At 40.9% G+C, this 26,113-nt stretch overlaps 1 protein-coding gene across 2 annotated transcripts; it reads left to right on the top strand.

Annotated features, from left to right (window-relative positions):
* The first annotated feature begins 18,641 nt into the window (after positions 1-18,641).
* Positions 18,642-25,042, top strand: LOC120019754. 2 transcript variants are annotated; one of them, XM_038963186.1, is made up of 8 exons: positions 18,642-18,884; positions 19,338-19,357; positions 21,092-21,207; positions 22,228-22,294; positions 22,500-22,697; positions 22,798-23,003; positions 23,580-23,633; positions 24,277-25,042. In XM_038963186.1, exons 2-8 carry the CDS (start codon positions 19,345-19,347, stop codon positions 24,322-24,324), a joined length of 702 nt encoding a protein of 233 aa, XP_038819114.1. In that variant the 5' UTR covers positions 18,642-18,884; positions 19,338-19,344; the 3' UTR covers positions 24,325-25,042. The 2 variants fall into 2 exon arrangements, with proteins under 2 accessions (XP_038819114.1, XP_038819115.1); XM_038963187.1 differs by lacking the exon at positions 23,580-23,633.
* The last annotated feature ends 1,071 nt before the right edge of the window (positions 25,043-26,113 follow it).

Raw genomic sequence — 26,113 nt, 5'->3', positions numbered from 1 at the left:
GACAGTGATGGAGTGCTGCATCAGATGACCTGGCCTCCACAATCACCTAACCTCAACCCAAATGAGATGGTTTGGGATGAGTTGGACCGCAGAGTGAAGGAAAAGCAGACAACAAGTGCTCAGCATATGTGGGAACTCCTTCAAGACTGTTGGAAAAGCATTCAAGGTGAAGCTGGTTGAGAGAATGCCAAGAGTGTGCAAAGCTGTCATCAAGGCAAAGGGTGTCTACTTTGAAGAATCTCAAATATAAAATATATAACACTTTTTTGGTTACTACATGATTCCATATGTGTTATTTCATATTTTTGATGTCTTCAGTATTATTCTACAATGCAGAAAATAGTAAAAATAAAGAAAAACTCTTGAATGAGTAGGTATGTCAAAACCTTTGACTGGTACTGTATGTATGTGTGTCTTTCGGAGGGGTTGCTTGTGTGAAATTGACCAATGAAGTGATTTAAATCTGAATCTACATGCTCTTATAATTGAAGAAAACTGTTATGGGGGATCAATGTTGATGCCTCTAAGAAAAACACACTGTAAACAGAATATGTGAAAGCAGACTTTGACCTCAGTTGCAAAACCACATTCTCACATTCCCACCACTTTCTCATTTCAAAAACTATTATGATATTACAAACACATGCTTTATTACTTACCAAAGTCATCAAATACCCTCAGAAGTTTACTGTGGTAGAGTGAGCACTTATGGCCTTCTCGCCACCTCCAGTGCCATCCGAAAGCAAATGGCAGGCTCCTTCTGGATAAGAGTTTGGGTTTCAATGATTTGGCCATTGCTAAAGAGCATGACCTGGTGAAAATAAGTAAGTTGTGGGTGGAAATATGTACACTATATAAACAAAAATATGTGGACACCCCTTCAAATTAGTGGATTCGGCTATTTTAGCCACACCCGTTGCTGACAGGTGTATAAAATCGAGCCCCCAGCCATGCAATCTCCATAGACAAACATTGGCACTAGAATGGCCTTACTGAAGAGCTCAGTGACTTTCAACATGGCACCGTCATAGGATGCCACCTTTCCAACAAGTCAGTTTGTCATATTTTTGCCCTGCTAGAGGTGCCCTGGTCAACTTTAAGTGCTGTTATTGTGAAGTGAAAACGTCTAGGAGCAACAACCGCTAAGCCGCGAAGTGGTAGGCCACACAAGTTCACAGAACGGGACTGCCAGTGCTGAAGTGCGTAAAAATCGTCTCTTCTCGGTTGCAACACTCACTACTGAGTTCCAAACTGTCTCTGGAAGCAAGGTCAGCAAAATAACTGTTCATAGGGAGCTTCATAAAAAGGGTTTCCATGGCCGAGCAGCCACACACAAGCCTAAGATCCCCATGGGCAATGCCAAGCGTCGGCTGGAGTGGTGTAAAGCTTGCCACCATTAGACTCTGGAGCAGTGGAAACGTGTTCTCTGGAGTGATGAATCACGTTTCACCACCCACAATCTGGGTTTAGCGGAGAACACTACCTATGCATAGAGGCAACTGTACATTTTGGTGGAGGAGGAATAATGTTCTGGGGCTGTTTTCATGGTTCGGGCTAGACACCTTAGTTTGGGGAAGGCCCTTTCTTGTTTCAGCATGACAATGCCCCCGTGCACAAAGCGAGGTCCATACAGAAATGGTTTGTCGAGATTGGTGTGGAAGAACTTGACTCGCCTGCACAGAGCCCAGAGCTCAACCCAAATTTAACACCTTTGGGATGAATTGGAACGCCGACTGCGAGCCAGGCCTAATCGTCTAACATCAGTGCCTGACTTCACTAATGCTCTTGTGGCTGAATGAAAGCAAGTCCCCACAGCAATGTTCCAACATCTAGTGGAAAGCCTTCCCAGAAGAGTGGAGAGAGTTATAGCAGCAAAGGGGGGACCAGGGGGAATGAGATGTTCGAGCAGGTGTCCACATACTTTCGGTCACGTAATGTACCTTAAAAAAAAGGTAGGGCGTACGCTGTCGTACACGTCAATCCAGAGCATCCTAAACATGGGCTCCCGAGTGGCGCTGCGGTCTAAGGCACTGCATCTTAGTGCTAGAGGTGTCACTACAGACCCTGGTTCAATTCCAGGCTGTATCACAACCGGCTGTGATTGGGAGTCCCATAGAGTGGCGCACAATTGGCCTAGCGTGGTCCGGGTTAGGGTTTTTGCCGGGGTAGGCTGTCATTGTAAATAAGAATTTGTTCTTAACTGACTTGCCTAGTTAAATAAAAAACATGCTCAATGGATGACATGTCTGGTGAGTATGGAAGAATGAGGACAGTTTCCAGGAATTGTGTAGAGGTCCTTGTGACATGGGGCCGTGCATTATCATGCTGAATCATGAGGTGATGGTGGTGGATGAATGGCACAACAATGGGCCTCATGATCTCATTATGGTATCTATGTGCATTCAAATTGCCATCAATAAAATGCAATTGTGTTCGTTGTCCGTAGCTTATGCCTGCCCATACCATAACCCCACCGCCACCACTGGGTTCACAACATTGACATCAGCAAACCGCTCGCCTACACGACGCCATACATGCTGTTCGTCATCTGCCCGGTACTGTTGAAACCGGGATTCATTCGTAAAAAGCACACTCTAGCGTGCCAGTGGTCATCAAAGGTGAGCATTTGCACACTGAAGTCAGTTACGATGCCGAACTGCAGTCAGGTCAAGATCCTGGTGAGGACGACGAGCATGCAGATGAGCTTTCCTGAGACGGTTTCTGACAGTTTGTGCAGAAATTCTTTGGTTGTGGAAACACACAGTTTCATCAGCTGACGATCCCGTAGGTGAAGAAGCCAGATGTGGAGGCCCTGGGCTGATGTGGTTACACGTGGTCTGCGGTTGTGAGGTCGGTTGCACGTACTGTCAAATTCTCTAAAACGATGTTGGAGGTGGCTTATGGTAGAGAAATTAACATTAAATTATCTGGCAACAGCTCTGGTGGACATTCCTGCAGTCAGCATACCAATTGCACGCTTCCTCAAAACTTGAGACATCTGTGGCATTGTGTTGTGTGACAAAACTGCACATTTTAGAGTGGCCTTTTATTGCCCCCAGCACAAAGTGCACATGTGTAATGATCATGCCGTTTAATCAGCTTCTTGATATGCCACGTCTGTCAGGTGGATGGATTATCTTGGCGGAGGAGAAACGCTCAATAACAGGGATAAAAAAAATGTGTGCACAAAATTTGAGAGAAATAAGCTTTTTGGAAAATGCCAGGGATCTTTTATTTCAGCTCATGAAACATGGGATCAGCACTTAACATGTTGAGTTTATATTTTTGTTCTGTATATGTTGGGTAACATTCCACTCAATACGAGTGCTACTGTTGGATTTGGCAAGTCACATTTTAGAAAGGTGTTATTGTACAATGTTGCAATGGGCAGAAATGGCTTATACATACAACACCAACACTTTTTATTGCAACAAAATAATTCACACACACTTGCTCATTGTAACGATTCTCCTCTTCCTCTTCATCCGAAGAGGAGGAGCATGGATTGAACCAAGACGCAGCGTTGTGATAAGACATGATATTTAATAAACAAAACAGAAAACACGACGAACACTTGAATAATTACAAAACAATAAAACGATGTAGACAGACCTGGACGACGAACTTACATGAAACTCGAAGAACGCACGAACAGGAAAAATGACTACATAAAACGAACAAACAAACAAAACCGAAACAGTCCCGTGTGGCGTAACATACACAGACACTGACACAGGAGACAACCACCCACGACAAACAAAGTGAAAACACCTACCTTAATATGATTCTCAATCAGAGGAGATGAAAACCACCTGCCTCTAATTGAGAACCATATCAGGTACCCATAAACCAACATAGAAACACAAAACATAGACTGCCCACCCAAACTCACGTCCTGACCAACTAACACATACAAAAACTAACAGAAAACAGGTCAGGAACGTGACACTCATGTAGCAAGGAACACTTGCTCCTTCCGTCTAGGAACGGAAGGAAAGTCGAATGAATGGTCTGCTTCTACTATTAGGTGACCTATAAAAAGCAAATTTTTCCTGCTGCTATGAGCTGTTCCGGTTCGCACAAGCCAAGGCTCACGCAAGGCTACTTACATACCTACATGGAGGCATTTTAACCCTGAAGCCACCTCAATGAAGAACACTCCATCACACCCTTTGCCTTATTTGGTGAGATGTGAGATATTGTAGATGATCATCTACAGTCCACAGTTAACATCCTAAATCATCATGTGAGAAATATGCAGTTTAAAGTCATTTGCCAACAGATTGGGAAAGGAAGATGCTACATCCATCTCTATAGATGAACACATGATTCGTATCTGGTATTTGCATCCCTAAATATATTGTGACATTTTCATTGTTTTCACAGCCCTTTAAGTAATGTCAATAAGGACAGAGACCAGAGTAAAGATAGTGTGCATGTGTGATATGCCTACTGCTTCCAGAATTTATTCTGCCAGAGTATTATACCAACATTTACAGTACATTTCATTCTATCTGGACCATGGATGCAAGGACTGACAGTTTTAAACATATGGCTCAGTTGGTATGAGCAATACAAAGACTGATATAACACCAAAAACAAAGAATGGGCAGATTATGTTTAAACATTTTATCATCTTTATTATCAATATTTTGAATGGTGAAGTTTTGTCATACATGCAGCTCTCAAAAACATATGGGAACGTTTGCTCTATCCAAAGTTATAACCAACTGATTGCATCATAAATGGAGTCGGCAAGTGAAAAGGGGAGAACTTGTCTGTCTGTCCTATTTTAAAGACCAAAATAATAAATAACAAACCATTTTAATATGAAGATTTTAATGTTCATAAATTTGGGAGATGTCCAATGTCACCAGGCTGTCTGTAACACAAATGTATGTATTAGGACTAATTATAACCAACTGCATATCTAATGTATAGTTAGGAAATGTACTAAAATACTAACATGTACTGCCATGCAGTTAAATACTATCACATGCAGAACTACACAATGCAATTCATTTTACTTTCATGAATCTTTGTCTCACATAAACAGCAGGTAGATCACTTATTCCCATGAGATAGAAGCATTTCATTTCAAGATACTGAACATATTTTTTGTGACTAAATTCCCACATTAAAAACAAAAAGCAAACAACCACATTTTTAGGACTCACATCTGACACCAGCATGACCTGGGCAAGAGTGTCAGTTATGGGTCCCACTGACCCAGATACTGCGGGACCTGGGGGCCCGGGGTGTCCAGACAAGACAGGCAGCCCCTACCCCACAAAAAAACATTATGTCATGACGTTGCCCTCTTTGTGTACAGCGAGCACAATCCCCCTCTCTCTGTCTCCTGCACTCAGGCTGCTGCAACCTCAGGTCGTCAATTCCTGAAGGAGATTATCTCCTCATGGCCACAGTATAGAGAGAGAGTGAGTTTCATGGAGAGAACAAAGGAATTTCTTCCACCTCACAGAACTGGAGAACTGAATGACATGTTCTGGAGAAGGTATAAAAGACCGATGAAGAATCCAGCTACGAACTGGTCCGTTTGGTACAATTTTGTGAAACTCATGAGAGACAATACGGCCACATTACCATAACGCTGTTTATACAATAGCCTCAGTAATGAGGCTTACATCTAATTGTTGTATGAAATGAATGAGTGAGGATGGAACTGTTTGTGAAATTGTGTAATGTGATTTTGGACTGTTTAATGAAGGAAACTCCAATTCCCTAAAAAGTTTCACTAAGTCCTTGGCACGCCCCCAGGGGCACAGACAGGACCGGACTTCATGAGACAGCCCTTTTCGATGTTCCGAATAAAACCCCCACCTGGGTTTTCTATCACCAGACCATGTTTCTCTCAATTACGAGAGGACAAAGGTTGGAGACCAGCTTACCTCGATAACGAGAGGGCCAAGGTTTGAGAGGAGACCATGAACCTAAGGTTTGAGTAGATGGCTGAATCTTTTAACCACACCACGTGGTTAAACTCTTAGACTATCGATACCGACAGAATAAGAACAAGTCTTTGATATTAATTACTATTCTGCAGCTAGGAATTCGGTATCATTGAACGCGAAGACTGACAAAACATCTATTCTATAACGATATGAATGAATGTCACTCTGAACTATCCATTCTAACTGCGACAGAGAGAGGGCGGACAGACTCTCCAACAGAAACAAACTTTAACAGAGATCCTGACGACACACTGAGCGTAAATATTATATTGATTTCAATTATTCCCGAATGAGTGAGCATTCATGTGCAAAGGATTAGCATTTCAATTTTTATAATTATCAACTTTGTAGTGTCTCATCTCAGTTGACCCCCACTACCCTTTTTGTCCACCAAGCCACGATACCGGTTTAGCCCACTAGGGCACATTCCCCTATAATTTCTTGTAACCATATTTACTTTGTTTGTTTGTGTGTGCACTTCTGTGATTGTTTAGTTAGTTAATAAATAAATGATTGAGACAATTGATGTATGGATGACTCATAGTAAAGGCTGGGTTCATGCAGATCAACAATTTACGACGTTCGGAATGAGACTAACGTGAGGTAAAATAAATAATTCATTAATTAAGAAGACTAATTGATCAGATATTAAAATATCTGAAAAGTTATTAGGAAAATTACAACTTTGTAATCTGAGTATTTTCCTCGGTGCCCCGACTTCCTAGTTAATTACAGTTACATGATTAATCAGTTTAATCGCATAATAATAATTACAGAGAGTTATTTGATAAGTCTTCAGTTTAATGATGCCAAAGACACGACAATTATTGTACACTTCATTTTGGCCCATTCTACCCCTAACTTGCCCATGCATGCAAATGGTCCCCAGTTTGTTGTTGTAATACAGTTTGTGTTCTTAGTCAACTTACTTTGTAAAATAATGGTCAATAAATAAATGTCTGACTAAACTGCTGAAAGATGTCTTAAAGGACAACAGATAAAAACATTAACTCCTAGGTTAGACAAAATACAGAAAAAAATGGTACAGCTCGACATCAGCAAATTCTTTACACGCAAAGTGACTTCAAGTGCTACTTCAGTAAAGGTTTGGTCAGAGGAATACAAAGAGCTGTAATGGGTTCAGGGTTGTTTATATGAGTGACAGGTGTATTGGACTACTAGCTTAACCAGCAAGGATGATGAGGAAAAATATGGCCTTTTTGTTTATCAGTGGAGTGAAGAGAAGTGGACCCACCAGAAAAGTATTCTAGGCAGGATACCCAGAAGAAACAAAGAATGTGAAATTGTTTATTGTACATCATAGCAGTTATATGGCCCATAGCGTTTCCCCATGCAGGTAAGCGCTACGACATTGTAGCTCAGCCCCCTCAACCCCTCCCCTTCAGTAATGTAGCTGAAATATGATTTGTCTCAACTGAACATTTGTGTCAACAACCCAGTTTTTTTTGTTGCTTCAGGGTCTTCGCTAGTTGCAATGTGGTTGCAGAAGCATATTTTGGACAGACTTTTGAAAATGGCCATCAAATAATTGGGGAGAATGTAGACCCACCGTGCGATCAGCTGTAGATTGAACTAGAGGTCTGGGGGGCCCCGGATGTCCGCTGAGGCCCAGCTGGCCCTCGCCACTTCTGGGGGGACCGGAGCAATGTGCAAGAGGACTATTGTTGAGTTACAACTATCAAAAAAAGTTACAACTATCAAGAAAGGTCTGAAAGATGAATATCCAAGGTGAACATTGAATAACAAGGCAAAACCACAAGTTACAGGACTTTACTGCCAATGATATTATAGGCATGATCAAAGAGGGAGAGTGACATTAACCCCTTTACCAAAAGAGCACCTTCTATCTACAAAGATCTATTATTGTGCAGCACTTCCCTTCCTTCTTTTTCACACAATAAAATCTCTTGCATAGTTGTTAAGAGTCATTTCGGGGGCTGGGCTGGCTTACAATCTCTTTTCAGTCATCTCAAGTAGAGGTCGACCGATTATGATTTTTCAACGCCGATACCGATTATTGGAGGACAAAAACAGCCGATACCGATTAATCGGCCGATTGATAAAAAATAAAATGTTTTATATACACTGCTCAAAAAAATTAAGGGAACACTTAAACAACACAATGTAACTCCAAGTCAATCACACTTCTGTGAAATCAAACTGTCCACTTAGGAAGCAACACTGATTGACAATAAATTTCACATGCTGTTGTGCAAATGGAATAGACAAAAGGTGGAAATTATAGGCAATTAGCAAGACACCCCCAATAAAGGAGTGGTTCTGCAGGTGGTGACCACAGACCACTTCTCAGTTCCTATGCTTCCTGACTAATGTTTTGGTCACTTTTGAATGCTGGCGGTGCTTTCACTCTAGTGGTAGCATGAGACGGAGTCTACAACCCACACAAGTGGCTCAGGTAGTGCAGCTCATCCATAATGGCACATCAATGCGAGCTGTGGCAAGAAGGTTTGCTGTGTCTGTCAGCGTAGTGTCCAGAGCATGGAGGCGCTACCAGGAGACAGGCCAGTACATCAGGAGACGTGGAGGAGGCCGTAGGAGGGCAACAACCCAGCAGCAGGACCACTACCTCCGCCTTTGTGCAAGGAGGATTAGGAGGAGCACTGTCAGAGCCCTGCAAAATGACCTCCAGCAGGCCACAAATGTGCATGTGTCTGCTCAAACGGTCAGAAACAGACTCCATGAGGGTGGTATGAGGGCCCGACGTCCACAGGTGGGGGTTGTGCTTACAGCCCAACACCGTGCAGGACGTTTGGCATTTGCCAGAGAACACCAAGATTGGCAAATTCGCCACTGGCGCCCTGTGCTCTTCACAGATGAAAGCAGGTTCACACGCACATGTGACAGACGTGACAGAGTCTGGAGATGCCGTGGAGAACGTTCTGCTGCCTGCAACATCCTCCAGCATGACCGGTTTGGCGGTGGGTCAGTCATGGTGTGGGGTGGCATTTCTTTGGGGGGCCGCACAGCCCTCCATGTGCTCGCCAGAGGTAGCCTGACTGCCATTAGGTACCGAGATGAGATCCTCAGACCCCTTGTGAGACCATATGCTGGTGCGGTTGGCCCTGGGTTCTTTCTAATGCAAGACAATGCTAGACCTCATGTGGCTGGAGTGTGTCAGCAGTTCTGAATCCAGAACCCAGACCTGAATCCAATTGAGCACATCTGGGACAACATGTCTCGCTCCATCCACCAACGCCACGTTGCACCACAGACTGTCCAGGAGTTGGCGGATGCTTTAGTCCAGGTCTGGGAGGAGATCCCTCAGGAGACCATCCGCCACCTCATCAGGAGCATGCCCAGGTGTTGTAGGGAGGTCATACAGGCACGTGGAGGCCACACACACTACTGAGCCTCATTTTGACTTGTTTTAAGGACATTACATAAAAGTTGGATCAGCCTGTAGTGTGGTTTTCCAGTTTAATTTTGAGTGACTCCAAATCCAGACCTCCATGGGTTGATAAATTTGATTTCCATTGATCATTTTTGTGTGATTTTGTAGTCAGCACATTCAACTATGTAAAGAAAAAAGTATTTAATAAGAATGTTTCATTCATTCAGATCTAGGATGTGTTATTTTAGTGTTCCCTTTATTTTTTTGAGCAGTGTATATATATATCATACACACACATTTTTGTAATAATGACAATTGCAACAATACTGAATGAACAATGAGCACTTTTATTTTAACTTAATATAATACATAAATACACACACACAGCTCTGAAGTGACAATGATACTGAAGAGTCTGCTTAGGAGACAAATACTCTCAACTGTTTGAATAAAAATAGAGTTTAAGTTACCTGTGATGAATGTTGAAAACAAAAACTTTAATTTCTATATGCAGGAAATCCTATTTTAATAATGGGCATGGTAAGAATTGACGACCAAAGTGCGAGTCATAATTCCCATGACACCTTCTAGCAAAATCTGAAAAGCGGTTCCTTCATTTATTCCATAGTATATTTTTTAGATTCACTTAAAATAAGGTCTGTGTTTCGTGTAGGCTTACACCACCGTGCCAATTTTATAACTGTGTAGATATCCATAGGACAAGGTAACTGATCAATATTGGCTAAATATAAGCGAAGATAAAAAAAATGTAGAATGGATTTATGAAAATATGTTGACAAACGTTACCTTATCCTAGTGAGATTTACACGGTTATCCAAACGTCGAAGTGGTTTAAGCCTGCACGAAACACAGACCTTATTTGAAGTAGATCAAGACATTCTCTATGGAAGACATGAACGGTAAAATATGAAGGAAACCCTTTCAAGTTCAGCCGCAAGTTATTACAGGAATTATAACGCGTCGACTATTTCTCTCTAAACCATATACCTTTGACTAATCCGGAAACTATCACCTCGAAAACAAAACGTTCCGTATTTTATCTAACGGGTGGCATCCATGAGTCTAAATATTCCTGTTACATTGCACAACCTTCAATGTTATGTCATAATTACGTACAATTCTGGCAAATTAGTTCGCAAATACCCTGACTCTGCGTGCAATGAACGCAAGAGAAATTACACAATTTCACCTGGTTAATATTGCCTGCTAACCTGGATTTCTTTTAGCTAAGTATGCAGGTTTAAAAATATATACTTGTGTATTGATTTTAAGAAAGGCATTGGAGCAATGACAGTCATTGATTGATTGTTTTTTATAAGATAAGTTTAATGCTAGCTAGCAACTTACCTTAGCTTACTGCATTCGCTAACAGGCAGGCTCCTCGTGGAGTGCAATGTAATCAGTGATAGAGCATTGGACTAGTTAACTGTAAGGTTGCAAGATTGGAACCCCCGAGCTGACAAGGTTAAAAATCTGTCGAGGCAGAACGTTCCTAGGCCGTCATTGAAAATAAGAATGTGTTCTTAACTGACTTGCCTAGTTAAATAAAGATTAAATAAAGGTGTAAAAAAATATATATATATTAAAAATTATAATAATAATAATCGGCGCCCAAAAATACCGATTTCCGATTGTTATGAAAACTTGAAATCGGCCCTGATTAATCGGTCGACCTCTAATCTCAAGTAATAATTTAATTGGATATTGGAAAATGTATCAATAACAAGATAGAATGAGACAAAGATAATTCATTTACAACTAATAATTTCAAATTTGAAGTCCACTGCCTTGGCCAGTATGTCTTCCAGCTGTTTGAATCCAAAAGATGACGGTATCTTGATGGTTAACTCATGCCCCAGACATCTAATGATGGTCCCCTCCTCAAAAGCACAGTAGGGGAACCAACCCTTGGCACCAGATTCATCTAACAGGGAAGAGAGAGAGAGATCTTGGCATGGGACACCTAGTCAGTTGCACATTCAACTGAAATGTGTCTTCCGCATTTAACCCAACCCCTCTGAATCAGAGAGGTGCGGGAAGCTGCCGTAATCGACGTCCATGTCATCAGCACCCGGGGTGCAATTATTGGGGGTTAACTGCCTTGCCCAAGGGCAGAACAGCAAATTTTTCTATCTTGCTGGCTTCAGGATTTGAACCGGTGACCTTTCGGTTACTGGCCCAACACTCTTACCCACTAGGCTACCTATTGCCATACATACTGTATAAATCAACTGTACTACATTACAGGTAACACTAAACAACAAATGTACATTTAGTCTGTAATCTATTGATTGTGCATACATTTCTCTGCTGTTTGCTATTGTGAGAAAGTGTTACGTTCCCCAGTTTCTGTGTTGTAGCTTTTGTATTTGAGTGTGTGTGTTTCAGGAGATAGCTTCCTGAGTTCTCCCCAACCAGCTGATTGGTCGACTCAATGGCTAATTGATGATTGGAGAGCTGACTTGGAGAGCCCCCTCGTCAAGAAGCAGCTGACTTTAATTACTATTGCCACCTGAAGATATAAAAGCCAGTGTTCTGTTCAGAAGAGAAAGCATATGAGAGAGAGAGAGAGAGAGAGAGAGAGAGAGAGAGAGAGAGAGAGAGAGAGAGAGAGAGAGAGAGAGAGAGAGAGAGAGAGAGAGAGAGAGAGAGAGAGAGAGAGAGAGAGAGAGAGAGAGAGAGAGAGAGAGAGAGAGAGAGAGAGAGAGAGAGAGAGAGAGAGAGAGAGAGAGAGAGAGAGAGAGAGAGAGAGAGAGAGAGAGAGAGAGAGAGAGGAAAAAAATTATATATATATATTATAGGCTGAGATTGAATGTTAGATAGATCATTGCTGAGAGGTTATAGCATGTTGGTCGTGAGTATGCACTGTGTTAGTTGTTGTTGGTAGCAGCTTTTCAATGTTCTGTGTTTGTTGCTTGGTCAGAGCTTCTTTAGTGACCTGAGTTAGTTTTCTCAGTTTGTTGTTCTGTTTCATACATATACCCGTAGTATATTCAATGTCTAGGCACACTAGGTAAGACCTGGGCGGACCACCCCGTATTTTGGTTAGGGCACCAGGTGGTGCTAAGTTAGGTAAGTAGTGGGTAGGCAGGTTAGATAGGAGAGGGGGAAGCTTTGATATTTACTTTCTTTGCTTTGGTTCCGTCCAGCCCCTTTTCCCCATATTACCGTGTAAGGACATAAATCCTAGTAAGCGGTCAATTCTGCTTTTGTGTCATCCTTACTCGCACCTACAGCCCATACCTTTTTCACTTCACGGGGAGTTGAGTTGCAGCAGGGTGTTGCGTTCCCTCTTCATAGAGGCGTGCGTAACAGAAAGGAAAACACTTTAAACATATCAAATTGACAATTGAAGACATCTTTAACCTCCTGAATTTGATCTGCTCGGCTCCTCTGACCCTCCTGTGGTCCAGTTGTGTTCACACCTATGAACATTTAAAAGAACATGGTGCAGAATGACATGTAACATAACATACATTAGGACAAGTATAAGCGCCCACATTATTATTATAGGAAAACAAGCAACACAGCAACCACATTGTCTTGCCAACATCTTGTGAAACATGCATTACAATGACTGGCTTTTAATATGCTTTACATTTAGTCATCAACTCTTCTTGCCCTAACGCCTTAGTTATCTGTCCTTTAACCCTTGACTCTCTGAACTCCTCAGCCATCTTCTGGAATCTCCTCCTCTCCATCTCACCTAAACTCCCCCAACTGCCAATGAGGGTTGTCAAGTCACCTGAGATGACAATATTGTATACTGATGTCAACCATAAAAGAGGATATTGTCGTGGTGACAAGTGTCGTGAACTATTGGCTTACTTGATCAATACAGGATCACATTCAAACTGCTCATGCTCACCTCCAAAGCACTCAATGGACTGGTGCCCACATACCTTACGGACCTCCTGCACCCCTACATACCGACCTGATCACTGTACTCCTCTGACACGGGTCTCCTCAGCATCCGTTTCACCAGGCTCCACTCTATGGGAGACCGTGCTTTTAGCCGTGCAAGCCCCCCAAAATTGCACACAAGTAATATAAATTGGCAGACACTTTTAAGCGACTTAGAAGATGCCCAGAAGATTCCCATTATTTGCAAAGGTTGGTATGGCTCAAGAGGACAAGAGCAGTGAATGTTCCTTAGACCAGATTTCCAGTAATGGCAGCCTGGAAGTGGAATCGTAAATATGGCAAAAGTATGATGTCCAGCCAGGAACATCTCTCGTTCTTCCTGGGCTTGTTTTCCTAAACCTATGCACTTTGTATGTATTGCTGTTTCTATTTGAGACTGAAAGGTAATAACTATATTGTGGTAATAGGATCATTGTATGAGCGCTGAAGATTGTGTGATATTATTGCTGAGCGCTCCAATGGTGATTATTGATTTGTGAATCTCAAATAGTGGCTCTGAAAAATATTGGTGCATCAGAAAATAAATCAGCTGTCTTATTTGCAATCTATATCAGGCACAACTTTGTGATTTGTTGGCCAGTCAACTCATGTGTGATAATGCTGGGCTGAATAAAAACAAATCGTACTGTTTTCTGGGAAACATGATATCCCTTTGTACTTAGATAAGAACTGCTATGAAACTGCTATGTAATTACAGTATAGCGGTATTGGTTGTTAGATAACACTACAACTCCAGCCAACATGTTTCAGAACAATGTTGATACTGTATTTATTACTGTGTACTAGATATATAGGTTTGAGGGCAGCTTGATTTACAGTGACTAGATATACTGTCATTTCTACTGACATAGGCCTCCATCTCACAGCTGCTGGATGATTATGGATTGATAAGTGATTTGTAGTGAACCGCATAGTTTTAAGTAATAGATTTCTGAATACATTTCACTTATGATTCAAACCATGGACCTCATTCCTGTAAATCACAGATTCATGTGCAAAAACCTTCCTCAACCATGAATGCTAATTGTCAGAAGTATCCATATACCTCCTACCCCTGGGCAAGATCATGTGACAAAGGTCACTTCCACTGCTATGCTGATGAACCGAGCTCTACCTCTCCACCAAACCCACCACTCCACTCCCTCATCAGCTGCCTTCATGACATCCAGAGCTGAATGAGCATGAACCTCCTCAAACTCAACAAGACAGAGGTCATGCTCATCAGCTCCAAATGCACTCCCTCCAAACAGCACAACCTCAGCATTATCATAGATGGTTTCCCAGTCCCTCTGTCAAGACAAGTCAAAAGCCTCGGTGTCAACCTGGACAGTTCCCTCTCATTCGAATCCCACATAAAAACCATCACCCGGACAGCATTCTTCTACCTACGGAATATCTCCAGGCTCCGCTCCTTACTGTCACACTCCAGCACCGAAACCCTGATCCATGCCTTCGTCCCTTCCAGACTTGACTACTGTAAGACTCTCCTCATCATATCCCCACAACTCATCAATTGACTCCAACTGGTCCAGAACTGTGCTGCCAGAATCCTCCCCTGCACCAGATCAACTGAACACATCACACCAATCCTCCTCAATCTACACTGGCTCCCTGTGCAATCCCCTATTAACTTTAAGACACTGCTCCTCACCTAGAAAGCCCTCCACAACTTGGCCCCCACCTACCTCTCTGACCTTCTCTCAGCCTATGCCCCCTCACACTCCCTACGCTCCTCCTCTGCTGGTCTCCTTATCACCCCCCATTCCACCTCTTCATCATGGGTGCCCGGGCTTTTAGCTGCTTGAAACACAGGCTCTGGAATGCACTCCCCCCATACAAACGACATGCAGACAGTCATCTCATTCAAAAACCTGAAAACACACCTCTTCCAGGAAGCCTATCAGTTTGGTGGTCCTACCCCCCAGTCTATGTGTTCCCAGTATGCCTATGTATCTATCCTATGTGTCCCCCCCAACCTAAACCCGGGTCTGTATCCTATTCCCAACCCTACCCCCCTAAACAAAACCCTTACCCTAAACCGGGTTTGTATCCTCTTCCTCTTTTTATCTGTCCTGTTTTGTCTGGTTCTTTGATTTGTGATTGTTTCGATTTTTGCACTGTTGATTAATGCACTTGATTTTATGTAGGCCTACTTTTAATGTAAGATGTCCTTCAGTGTCCTGAAAAGTGTCAGTCAAAAAATGTATTATTATTACTGTATCAAAAAAATAAGGATGTCGTTAGCTAGTTAGTACTCTTACTTTAAAACCATTTTTAAAAATCATCCAGCAGGAAACAGTCTTATTTGAAATGAGGAAAGGATAATATTTTTCCTCACAAAAAAAGTATTACTGTGGAAAGACGCATGTCATTATGGAATGGAGAGATGAAAGGGATAGAGCAATTCTCAACATTTCACATCAGAGTGTAGGATTACATTTTTTGTTGTTGGAATACCCATTAATCTGAGAATACATACAGTACCTTTCCCCTTCAGCACCTCTGCGGAAAATAAATTGTAGGCAGACACACTGCGCTTCTAACCAGCAGCTTTGCTGCGCCGGGTGTTACAGAAGGTGTTAACCTGTCTGGCACCGGGGTTCCGCTAGCGGAACTCCTCCCACATTCCACTGAAAAGGCAGAGCGCGAAATTCAAAAAATATTTTTGAGAAATATTTAACTTTCACACATTAACAAGTCCAATACAGCAAATGAAAGATACACATCTTGTGAATCCAGTCAACATGTCCGATTTTTTAAATGTTTTACAGCGAAAACACCACATATATTTATGTTAGCTCACCACCAAATACAAAAAAGGACAGACATTTTTCACAGCACAGGTAGCATGCACAAAGCCAACCTAACTAACCAAGAACCAACCAAACTAACCAAGAAACAACTTCATCAGATGACAGTCTTATAACATGTTATACAATAAATCTATGTTTTGTTCGAAAAATGTGCATATTTGAGGTATAAATCAGTTTTACATTGCAGCTACCATCACAGCTACCGTCAGAAATAGCACCGAAGCAGCCAGAGTAATTACAGACACCAACGTCAAATCCCTAAATACTCATCATAAAACATTTCTGAAAAATCGATGGTGTACAGCAAATTAAAGACAAACATCTTGTGAATCCAGCCAATATTTCCGATTTTTTAAGTGTTTTACAGCGAAAACACAATATAGCATTATATTAGCTTACTACAATAGCCTACCACACTATCGCATTCATTCATCAAGGCACGTTAGCGATAGCAATAGGCACGTTAGCGATAGCGAATAAACCAGCAAAAGATATTAATTTTCACTAACCTTCATAAACCTTCATCAGATGACAGTCCTATAACATCAGGTTATACATACACTTATGTTTTGTTCGAAAATTTGCATATTTAGAGCTGAAATCAGTGGTTATACATTGTGCTAACGTAGCATCTTTTTCCCAGAATGTGCGGATATTTTTATGACACTCAACTATTCTGACCAAATAACTATTCATAAACGTTACTAGAAAATACATGTTGTATAGGAAATGATAGATACACTAGTTCTTAATGCAATCGCCGTGTTAGAATTCTAAAAATAACTTCATTACGACATCCAGCTTAGTTATAGCGAGAGCGTGCCCAAAATCTGGGCGCAAACTACTATTTCACATGTTCGACAGATATATGAAATAGCATCATAAAATGGGTCCTACTTTTGATGATCTTCCATCAGAATGTTGTACAAGGGGTCCTTTGTCCAGAACAATCGTTGTTTGGTTTTAGAATGTCCTCTTCTCCAGTCAATTAGCACGGAAAGCTAGCAAAGTAGCGCGAAGCTCTCCTTCCTGAACAAAGGCACACAACGCAACACGCCTAACGTCCCGAATAAATTTCAATAATCTAATAAAACTATATTGAAAAAACATACTTTACGATGATATTGTCACATTTATCAAATAAAATCAAAGCCGGAGATATTAGTCGTCTATAACGACAGCTTTTCAGAAGGCAATACCAGGTCCCTTCTCGCGCTCTCCAGAAAACAGGAAACTGGTGACACGTCATGCCGAGAGCTTTTATTCGACCCCAGATCAAGTTATACACTCCATTTCTTCTCTCACTGCCTGTCGACATCTAGTGGAAGACGTATGAAGTGCATGTATACTAATAAATATCAAGGACATTTATAGGCAGGCCCTAGAACAGAGCATCGATTTCAGATTTTCCACTTCTTGTCAGGAAGTTTGCTGCAAAATGAGTTCTGTTTTACTCACAGATATAATTCAAACGGTTTTAGAAACTAGAGAGTGTTTTCTATCCAATAGTAATAATAATATGCATATTGTACGAGCAAGAATTGAGTACGAGGCCGTTTAAATTGGGCACGATTTTCCCCCAAAGTGAAAACAGCGCCCTCTGTCCTCAACAGGTTTTAAGTGAACACCCATAGTAACCAATACAGTTCTGTAATTTGAAAGGAAAGCATTGTCATTAGATGTAACTCAACTAACAACATTCAAACATCACACTGTATAACTTCTGTGTTGATTAAATGCCGTTAACAGTATTCTAACTAAACACAGTTGCCTGATTCGGCCTCATCTGCAGTGTTTTAGGTGGTGATTTTTTTTATCACAATATTCTAATAATACAGCGGGTTAGGAAGGCAAACACGTGGCCTGTGGTAATTTACTAATATTGGAGTACAATAAGCTTATATTTTGGGTTCTGATGGAGTACGACAGTTGAACTGAGCTCATGAGGCATTTAGTTGTCATTAATTTATACGTCCAAAAATGGATGTAGAAACTGCTGTTGATTTCTCCTTTAAAAGCCTCATAACAACTAACCAACTAATCTGATGAAATATTTCACATGTTGAAGTTAAGTGTTTTACCTATTACTTTTGAGACAAACAGTGAAGGGAATTTTTGAATTTAGTGATGGGAGAGGTCATCATTTTGTGGGAACAGACTAGAGTGGGAACATAACATAGAAATTACATGCTTACTTAGCTAGCTAGCTAGCTAACACCATGAAACTGAAAATCAGGGTCTAAACAGCTCACCAAATTATAATTCAAGCAGGTTTTTATAAGAATCATGCTAAAACGTAATACTAAGAAAATAGACTATACTTGCCAATGCCATATTTAAGTTCTTAGAATAACTTTCCTTACCTGTAAATAGAACACGGTACACTGCCGATCAAAAGCTAAAAAATCTATTTTCTGCGAAACACAGGAATTTGAACTAAAAACTCATGCGAAATATTTTGGTTTTGGCTTCTATGGTGAACATGCGCACTCAGTCTAAAAAAAAAAAAACACAGTATGACGTGTGGTTCAGAATCGCCATTCAAAAGGAATGACGTACCACATATGCGGCGAGAGGAAGACCGCACATATGAATGGTTTGATTGGTAAAATTATTTCCACCTTTTAATGGGTTGATTGTAGTCTAATCGGGTGTTTGAGATTACTCCGACTGCAATGAAATCAACGTCGCCCCGGCTACCCAGCTCCTCCCTCCCTCCCTCACACTTGCTATTAGTTTCGCTTATTATCAAACAGATCAACTGGCAAGAACAGCTACAAGGCAAGTCATGTTTATTTGCTCAAACACCTCGCCAATTTTTATTTAGCTAAGTAATTAATATAAAAGTTACTGCAATTATTAAACATTAGGCTGTGTCTAGGGTTGTTGGTGGTATATCCTGGCCTGGGAAATGTCGATTCAATTAGACTATGGTTCAATGTTTATACATTTTTTTTAGCGGGTGGACATCCTTCAAACATCCAACATTCATTTTTTTATTCGTGGAACTGATCCATAAATTAAACATTTGTAAAGGAGTAATGTTGAAGTTTGGCGTTGAAATATAAACAGATTGATTCTTAGATAAGAGGCTAAATTGGATCTAAACTGATATTGCTTTTACGATTAGTCCTAAAAGTGAAAGATTCTAGTTGGAAACAGTCACACAGAAACAATCACTGGTTGTTATGCAAAAACTAATACTTTATTTCTATTTGTTTATTTTTCCTATAGAACCACAATGAACCACAGAGGTAATTTTCAACAGTACATCATTTAATGTAATAATTCAGTCATTTATACTACTAACATGTACCATTGAAGTCAGAAGTTTACATACACCTTAGCCAAATACATTTAAACTCAGTTTCACAATTCCTGACAATTAATCATAGGATTCCCTGTCTTAGGTCAGTTAAGATCACCACTTTATTTTAAGAATGTGACATGTCAGAATAATAGTAGAGAGAATGATTTATTTCAGTTTTTATTTATTTCATCACATTCCCAGTGTGTCAGAAGTTTACATATACTAATTAAGTGTTTGGTAGCATTGCCTTTAAATTGTTTAACTTGGGTCAAACGTTTTGGGTAGCCTTCCACAAGCAGCCCACAATGAGTTGGGTGAATTTTGGCCCATTCCTCCTGACAGAGCTGGTGTAACTGAGTCAGGTTTGTAGGCCTCCTTGCTCGCACACGCTTTTTCAGTTCTGCCCACAAATGTGCTATAGGATTGAGGTCAGGGCTTTGTGATGGCCACTCCAATACCTTGACTTTGTTGTCCTTAAGCCATTTTGCCACAACTTTGGAAGTATGCTTGGGGTCATCGTCCATCTGGAAGACCCATTTGCAACCAAGCTTTAACTTCCTGACTAATGTCTTGAGATGTTGCTTCAATATATCCACATCATTTTCCATCTTCATGATGCCAGCTATTTTGTGAAGTGCACCAGTCCCCCTTGCAGCAAAACACCTCCACAACATGATGCTGCCACCCCCGTGCTTCACGGTTGGGGTGGTTTTCTTCGGCTTGCAAGCCTCCCCCATTTTCCTCTAAACAACGATGGTCATTATGGCCAAACAGTTCTATTTTTGTTTCATCAGACCAGAGGCCATTTCTCCAAAAAGTACAATCTTTGTCCCCATGTGCAGTTGCAAACCGTAGTCTGGCTTTTTTATGGCAGTTTTGGAGCAGTGGCTTCTTCCTTGCTGAGTGGCCTTTCAGGTTGTGTCGATATAGGACTTGTTTTTACTGTGGATATAGATACTTTTGCACCTGTTTCCTCCAACATCTTTACAAGGTCCTTTGCTGTTGTTCTGGGATTGATTTGCACTTTTCACACCAAAGTACGTTCATCTCTAGGAGACAGAACGCGTCTCCTTCCTGAGCGGTATGACGGCTGCGTGGTCCTATGGTGTTTATACTTGCGTACTATTGTTTGTACAGATGGACGTGGTACCTTCAGGCGTTTGGAAATTGCTCCCAAGGATGAACCAGACTTGTGGAGGTCTACAATTTTTTTTTCTGAGGTCTTGGCTGATTTCTTTTGATTTTCCCAGGATGTCAAGCAAAGAAGCACTGAGTTTGAAGGTATGCCTTGAAATACATCCACAGGTAAACCTCCAATAGGCTAATTGACATCATTTGAGTCAACCAGAAGCTTCTTAAGCCATAACATAATTTCCCAAGCTGTTTAAAGGCACAGTCAACTTAGTGTATGTAAACTTCTCACCCACTGGAATTATGATAGTGAATTATAAGTGAAATGATCTATCTAAACAATTGTTGGAAAAATGACTTACGTTATGCACAAAGTAGATGTCCTAAACGACTTGCCAAAACTATAGTTTGTTAACAAGAAATTTGTGGAGTGGTTGAAAAATGAGTTTTAATGACTCCAACCTAAGTGTATGTAAACTTCCGACTTCAACTGTATGTGTAATAGTATTGTAGCGACCCTGTGTAATGACCCAGTGTAATGAAACAGGTAGAGAACCCTCAACCTTCTGGCCCGTGGCCCCGCGGAAATCAACAGTGCCACCAAAGCAAGCTCCAGTGGCAGATTCCATCTCACCTCTTAGAAACAAGGCCCACTACAGTACGGTATGTAATATGTAGTATGTTGCCTAATGTTTGAGGGCAATGCCAAGATAGTCTAACTAGGAAACAGATGGCTGGAATGTTATCTAAAGATGTTTATTATAAAATCTGCACATCCCTTCTCATGCGGTACTGGACAAGAAAGAACAGTATAATAATAATACCAGTTCAATGGCCTGCTCACTCAAATACATAGGCTACTTTAATGTAATTAAAAACAACTATCAAGTGGGGTATTCAGGAAACCAATAGAGAAAACAGAAACCATGTAACGTCTTTATCGTGATAGCCTAAAATAAGGCTTGGACACTTGGCAAGGTTATCTATGGGTGCTTCTCAACCTTTTTTTGCACCAGGGATCAGCCATGGTGTGCCTTATTTCAGAGACAGACAAGTTACTGTCCTACCTCCATTGAGGACTGCTTACATAAAAAACAGCATTTGAGAACAGACTAAATTGGTGTCAACTAACCATCTGAGGGACCGGCCAGCAACATTCCACAGACCGGAGGTTAAGAAACACTGCTCTATGTCAATGTCATAGAGCATGTCAGGGTCACCCATCCCCTCTTAAGTTTACTGCACTGTATGTCTATAATGCCAGGAAAGAAGTTCATCACTTTTGTGGTTGGGAATACTGGGACGTTTCATGACGATTTTACAAGGTGTCTCACCCAAAGAGGCTTAACTAAAGAGATGTCACCTCAGAAAAGTGATGTCATGCTGGCTTTCTGCCCCATCGTCTCTCGTACTGGGACTGATATTGAAGCTGTGTCCTCGCAATGAAGAAGCAATTAGAAAGATTCTGGACAGGCCAGATATACAGCCAAAGGTAGTTTCTTATTGTTGTCAGCAAACAACTTATTATTAAATACAATACACATTCAAAAGCAGAGATTTGACACCAAAAACATTTTTTTATTAAATGTGCTATTGTCTTTAATAATAGTAATAATTTAAAACAAGTATTTTAATAAATTATTCATTGTTTTGGATGAATGAGTAACAACATCTCCTTTCTAGAAAAATAGGACTTCTGCTCCAGAGATGACCAACCAGCCCCGCCCAGCTGCAGCACAAACACCTGCAGGTATCTAAAGGAATTAATAGGGACACTTTATTTAGGCTATGCATTGTCATCCAATCCTTGCTAAATCCTGCGTTTCCTTGTCCTTCAGTGCTCACTCACTGCTGGTTTTTGCTACATAATACTTGTGGGTTGATCAGAGTGAGCAGGGCTTAAAGATCTGACATTCCTCTCTAGTTTGACTCAGACATTTCCTGTATCTCTATAGGGTCGACGATGGACAAATTCTTCACTGTTGTGACTGGGAATACTCTGGGGTCTCATAAGGAATTAATTCATCGTCTCGCTGCCAAAAGACACTTAACTGAGGTGATGTCACTAGAGGAGAGTGATGTCATCCTGGCTTTCTGTCCCATCGTCTCTCGTGCTGGGACTGATGTTGAAGCAGCACTGCAGCAGATTCCAGGTAACCAATATCCATGAAGAACATTGTCAAAACGTTAATGATTCATTAATCAGGTATGTTTACGTGATTATTGTTACAGTTATCCCATCTCTCTTGACAGCTGGTAAACCTGTCATCCTGGTAGTGCTGCATCACACCTTTGATCCAGACTACACTGTACCTGACAGTAGCAGACTAGAGCAGACCAGAGGTGGTGTAATACTCACAGTGGACTGTCTCTTCCATGAGAGCAAAGGACTACTGAAGTGTCCTCGCAATGAAGAAGCAATTAGAAAGATTCAAGAGAGGCTAAACAAATGGCCAAAGGTAGTTTACTCTTAGTTTATTTATCATGTTTGGTCATAAATTACATACATGTCTACAGTTGAAGTTAGTCCGTTTTGTTGACACAGAATGAAACCACTTACAGAAGCCTCGTTATGTTTAACAGTCATACATGGCTATGTGTTTTTATTCAAAATGCATTCACAGGTGAAGTATGTCAAAAATGACATATGTATTTATATTTTACAACTTTACTTTTACTTCTCATCAATCTGAGATGACCAACAATTCTACAATATCTACAGTGATAATTGGCATCTAAAGACTGGGCTTCCATATGAACTCTGGTCCTGGACTAAAAACCACTTTCAATAGATTCTCTAATGAGCATGCTTTTTAGTCCAGAAGGCTTAATCTGGATGTGGGAAAACAGCCCTAAGGGGTTTTAATCACTTTCATAGGTAAATGATACCATGGAAATGGCTGAGCCAAGGACCTTTGGGATGGTACAGATGTAGGATCTTAATTTGAGCCAGTTTGCTACAGCAGGAAAATAATCCTGCAGCAACAGGAAATGTGAATTATTATTTGGATTATAATTAATGGACATTTTTGTAGGGGTTTGTAGCGATCGTCTTCGGGAGAAAGAGAGGAGGACCAAAGCGCAGCGTGGTAAGGGTTCATGTCTTTAATATAAATCCAAAAAACTGAACACAGGAACAAAAACAATAAACGATGTGAACAAACGAAACAGTTCCGTGTGGCGACAAACACTGACACGGAAGACAAACACCCACAAACCAAAAGACAAAACAGGCTACCTAAATATGGTTCCCAATCAGAGACAACGACTAACACCTGCCTCTGATTGAGAACCATATCAGGCCAAACACAGAAACAGACAAACTAGACATACAACATAGAATGCCCACTCAGATCAGACCCTGACCAAACAAAACATATAAACATACAAAGCAAACTATGGTCAGGGCGTGACAGGGTTGATGCTTTTCGTAAGGGAAAGTCTGAAAGCCTTTTTAAACCTAAAATACATTACAAGTTCTCCTAGAACATGGTGATCCAATTAAGATCCTACATGTATGTGTATTCTCATTTTATATGGTTTACTTTAAATATACATAAATAATTGACTTCTTATGGGCTTTGCAAAAAGAGACGGTGTAATCAACTAATATATATTTTTAGGTAGGAGACTGAAGGCATACATGAGTGACATGACAGAATAGTCATGTACTATTAGTGTTTGTCAATAAATGCTTTCCAAATAAAGTTGACCTATATACTCTCTTCTAAGGTGAGAAAAGAAACCAAGGGGGAGGCCGGTTGCTGCTGCATTTTCTGATGAAAGGTCCAAGAAACGAGGCAGTGCACACTCACACCTGAAGATGAAAAGATGACGAGACCAACCTGTCTTTAGAAGTGTGTGAGACAGTGTGATCAGCAGTAATACATAAACACCACTGTAATCATTGTATGATTCAATCATTCACACATTGGCTTTTTGGAAGGGATTCTGAATGAATGAAATCAATGGTAGGAAGTTCATTTTCCAGTAATTTCTTGTTTGAATGCAAATTACTTTGTCTATGAACATATTAATCTCAAATAGCAGAAATTACCACAGTGATCTTTTTCCAAGTAGTTTACTTTCAAGTAGTTTACTCACCGAAGAAGCACTTATTGGACACATCATTTAGTAAATGAGAGATGTACTGCGCCCTGGAGGTGACATTGACCGAGATGTTTTTTTTAAACAAGCTTACAAATTATAAAACGTGCTCATGATTTATAAAACGAGCTCACAAATTATAAACCATGCTCACAAATTACTAAAACCTGTGCATGAATTGATATAAAACATATCTGGGGAAGGGTACCAAAGAATTTCTGCAGCATTGAAGGCCCCTAAGAAGACAGTGGCCTCCATAATTCTTAAATTAAATGAAGAAGTTAATAACCACTAAGGCTCTTCCTAGAGCTGGCCGCTCGGCCAAACTGAGCAATCGGTGGAGAAGGGCCTTGGTCGGGGAGGTGACCAAGAACCTGACGGTCACTCTGACAGAGCTCTAAAGTTCCTCTGTGGAGATGGAAGAAACTTCCAGAAGGACAACCATATCTGCAGCACTCCACCAACCAGGTGTAACAGTGGTAAGGTGTTGGTGCAGCTTTATGTAGGCTCGAACAGTTTGTGGGCACCGTTTTTTACCTTTATAGTCCAATGAATGTGTTGTTTAGTGTTGTGTAGTGGCTTTGCTGGCATGCATCTAAAACATATTTTTTGAGTTTGCCCCACCAAGATTTAAATGCTAAAATAGCCACTGTTGAGTTGTCTAGTGCTATTCAACTGGTCATTTTCCATGGCTGTCTTGTGTTCCTCTTCTCACGGCGCACAAAGGAGTTATTTGGTGCTGGCTCCTTATCTCTTCGGGCACCAGAGGCCTAGATCAAGGTTGAAATCTTCTTGCAGCTAAATAGGCTTTTAGGAACTCATCAGTCCCCTCTCTTAGACATATAGTCTGTGAGAACTGGTGTACAATGCTTTAAGGAAATGGAGCCAAGTATCCATTATCTCTCATGTAAGCTTGCCACCCATTTAGGAGAAGCAAGCAGCTCTTTGTGTAAGAAGTATATAATGACTGTGTGCGACTAACTTTGAGTTTCCTCGCCTATTTATCCTGAGTGTAATCTCCCTTGCAATTGCTTGAATAAACTCTTATTAACTGGATAATGAGCTCTGCCTGGTCCTTGAAACGAGATTTCCTCAACAATGTTTACTATGTTACGTCTAGTCTATGAGACCAGGCTGATTCATTTGCTCTACTAAGTTGAGTGTGGCAGTGGTGGCACCTTTCCATCCTTCCCTGCTCCTTCAGTAATCAAGGTATAGGCCTAGTCCTACAAGCTAGCTACCTTGCTTTGTTTTGTGGTTGTGTCCATTGTGTGGCTCTCACTAACTCTGTTGTATCAAATAAAATAAAAATGTTATTGGTCACATACATTTAGCAGATGCTATTGTGGGTGTAGCGAAATGCTTGTGTTCCTAGCTTCAACAGTGCAGTAGTATCTGACAATACAGAAAAATCTAAAAGTAAAAGAAAATATAAGAAACATATAAATATTAGATTGAGTAA

This window comes from Salvelinus namaycush, chromosome 24 (genome assembly GCF_016432855.1).
Source record: "Salvelinus namaycush isolate Seneca chromosome 24, SaNama_1.0, whole genome shotgun sequence".
In the NCBI taxonomy this organism is placed as follows: Eukaryota; Metazoa; Chordata; class Actinopteri; order Salmoniformes; family Salmonidae; genus Salvelinus; species Salvelinus namaycush.
Note: the sequence above shows the minus strand (reverse complement) of the source record. Positions and strands in the feature narration are given on the sequence as shown.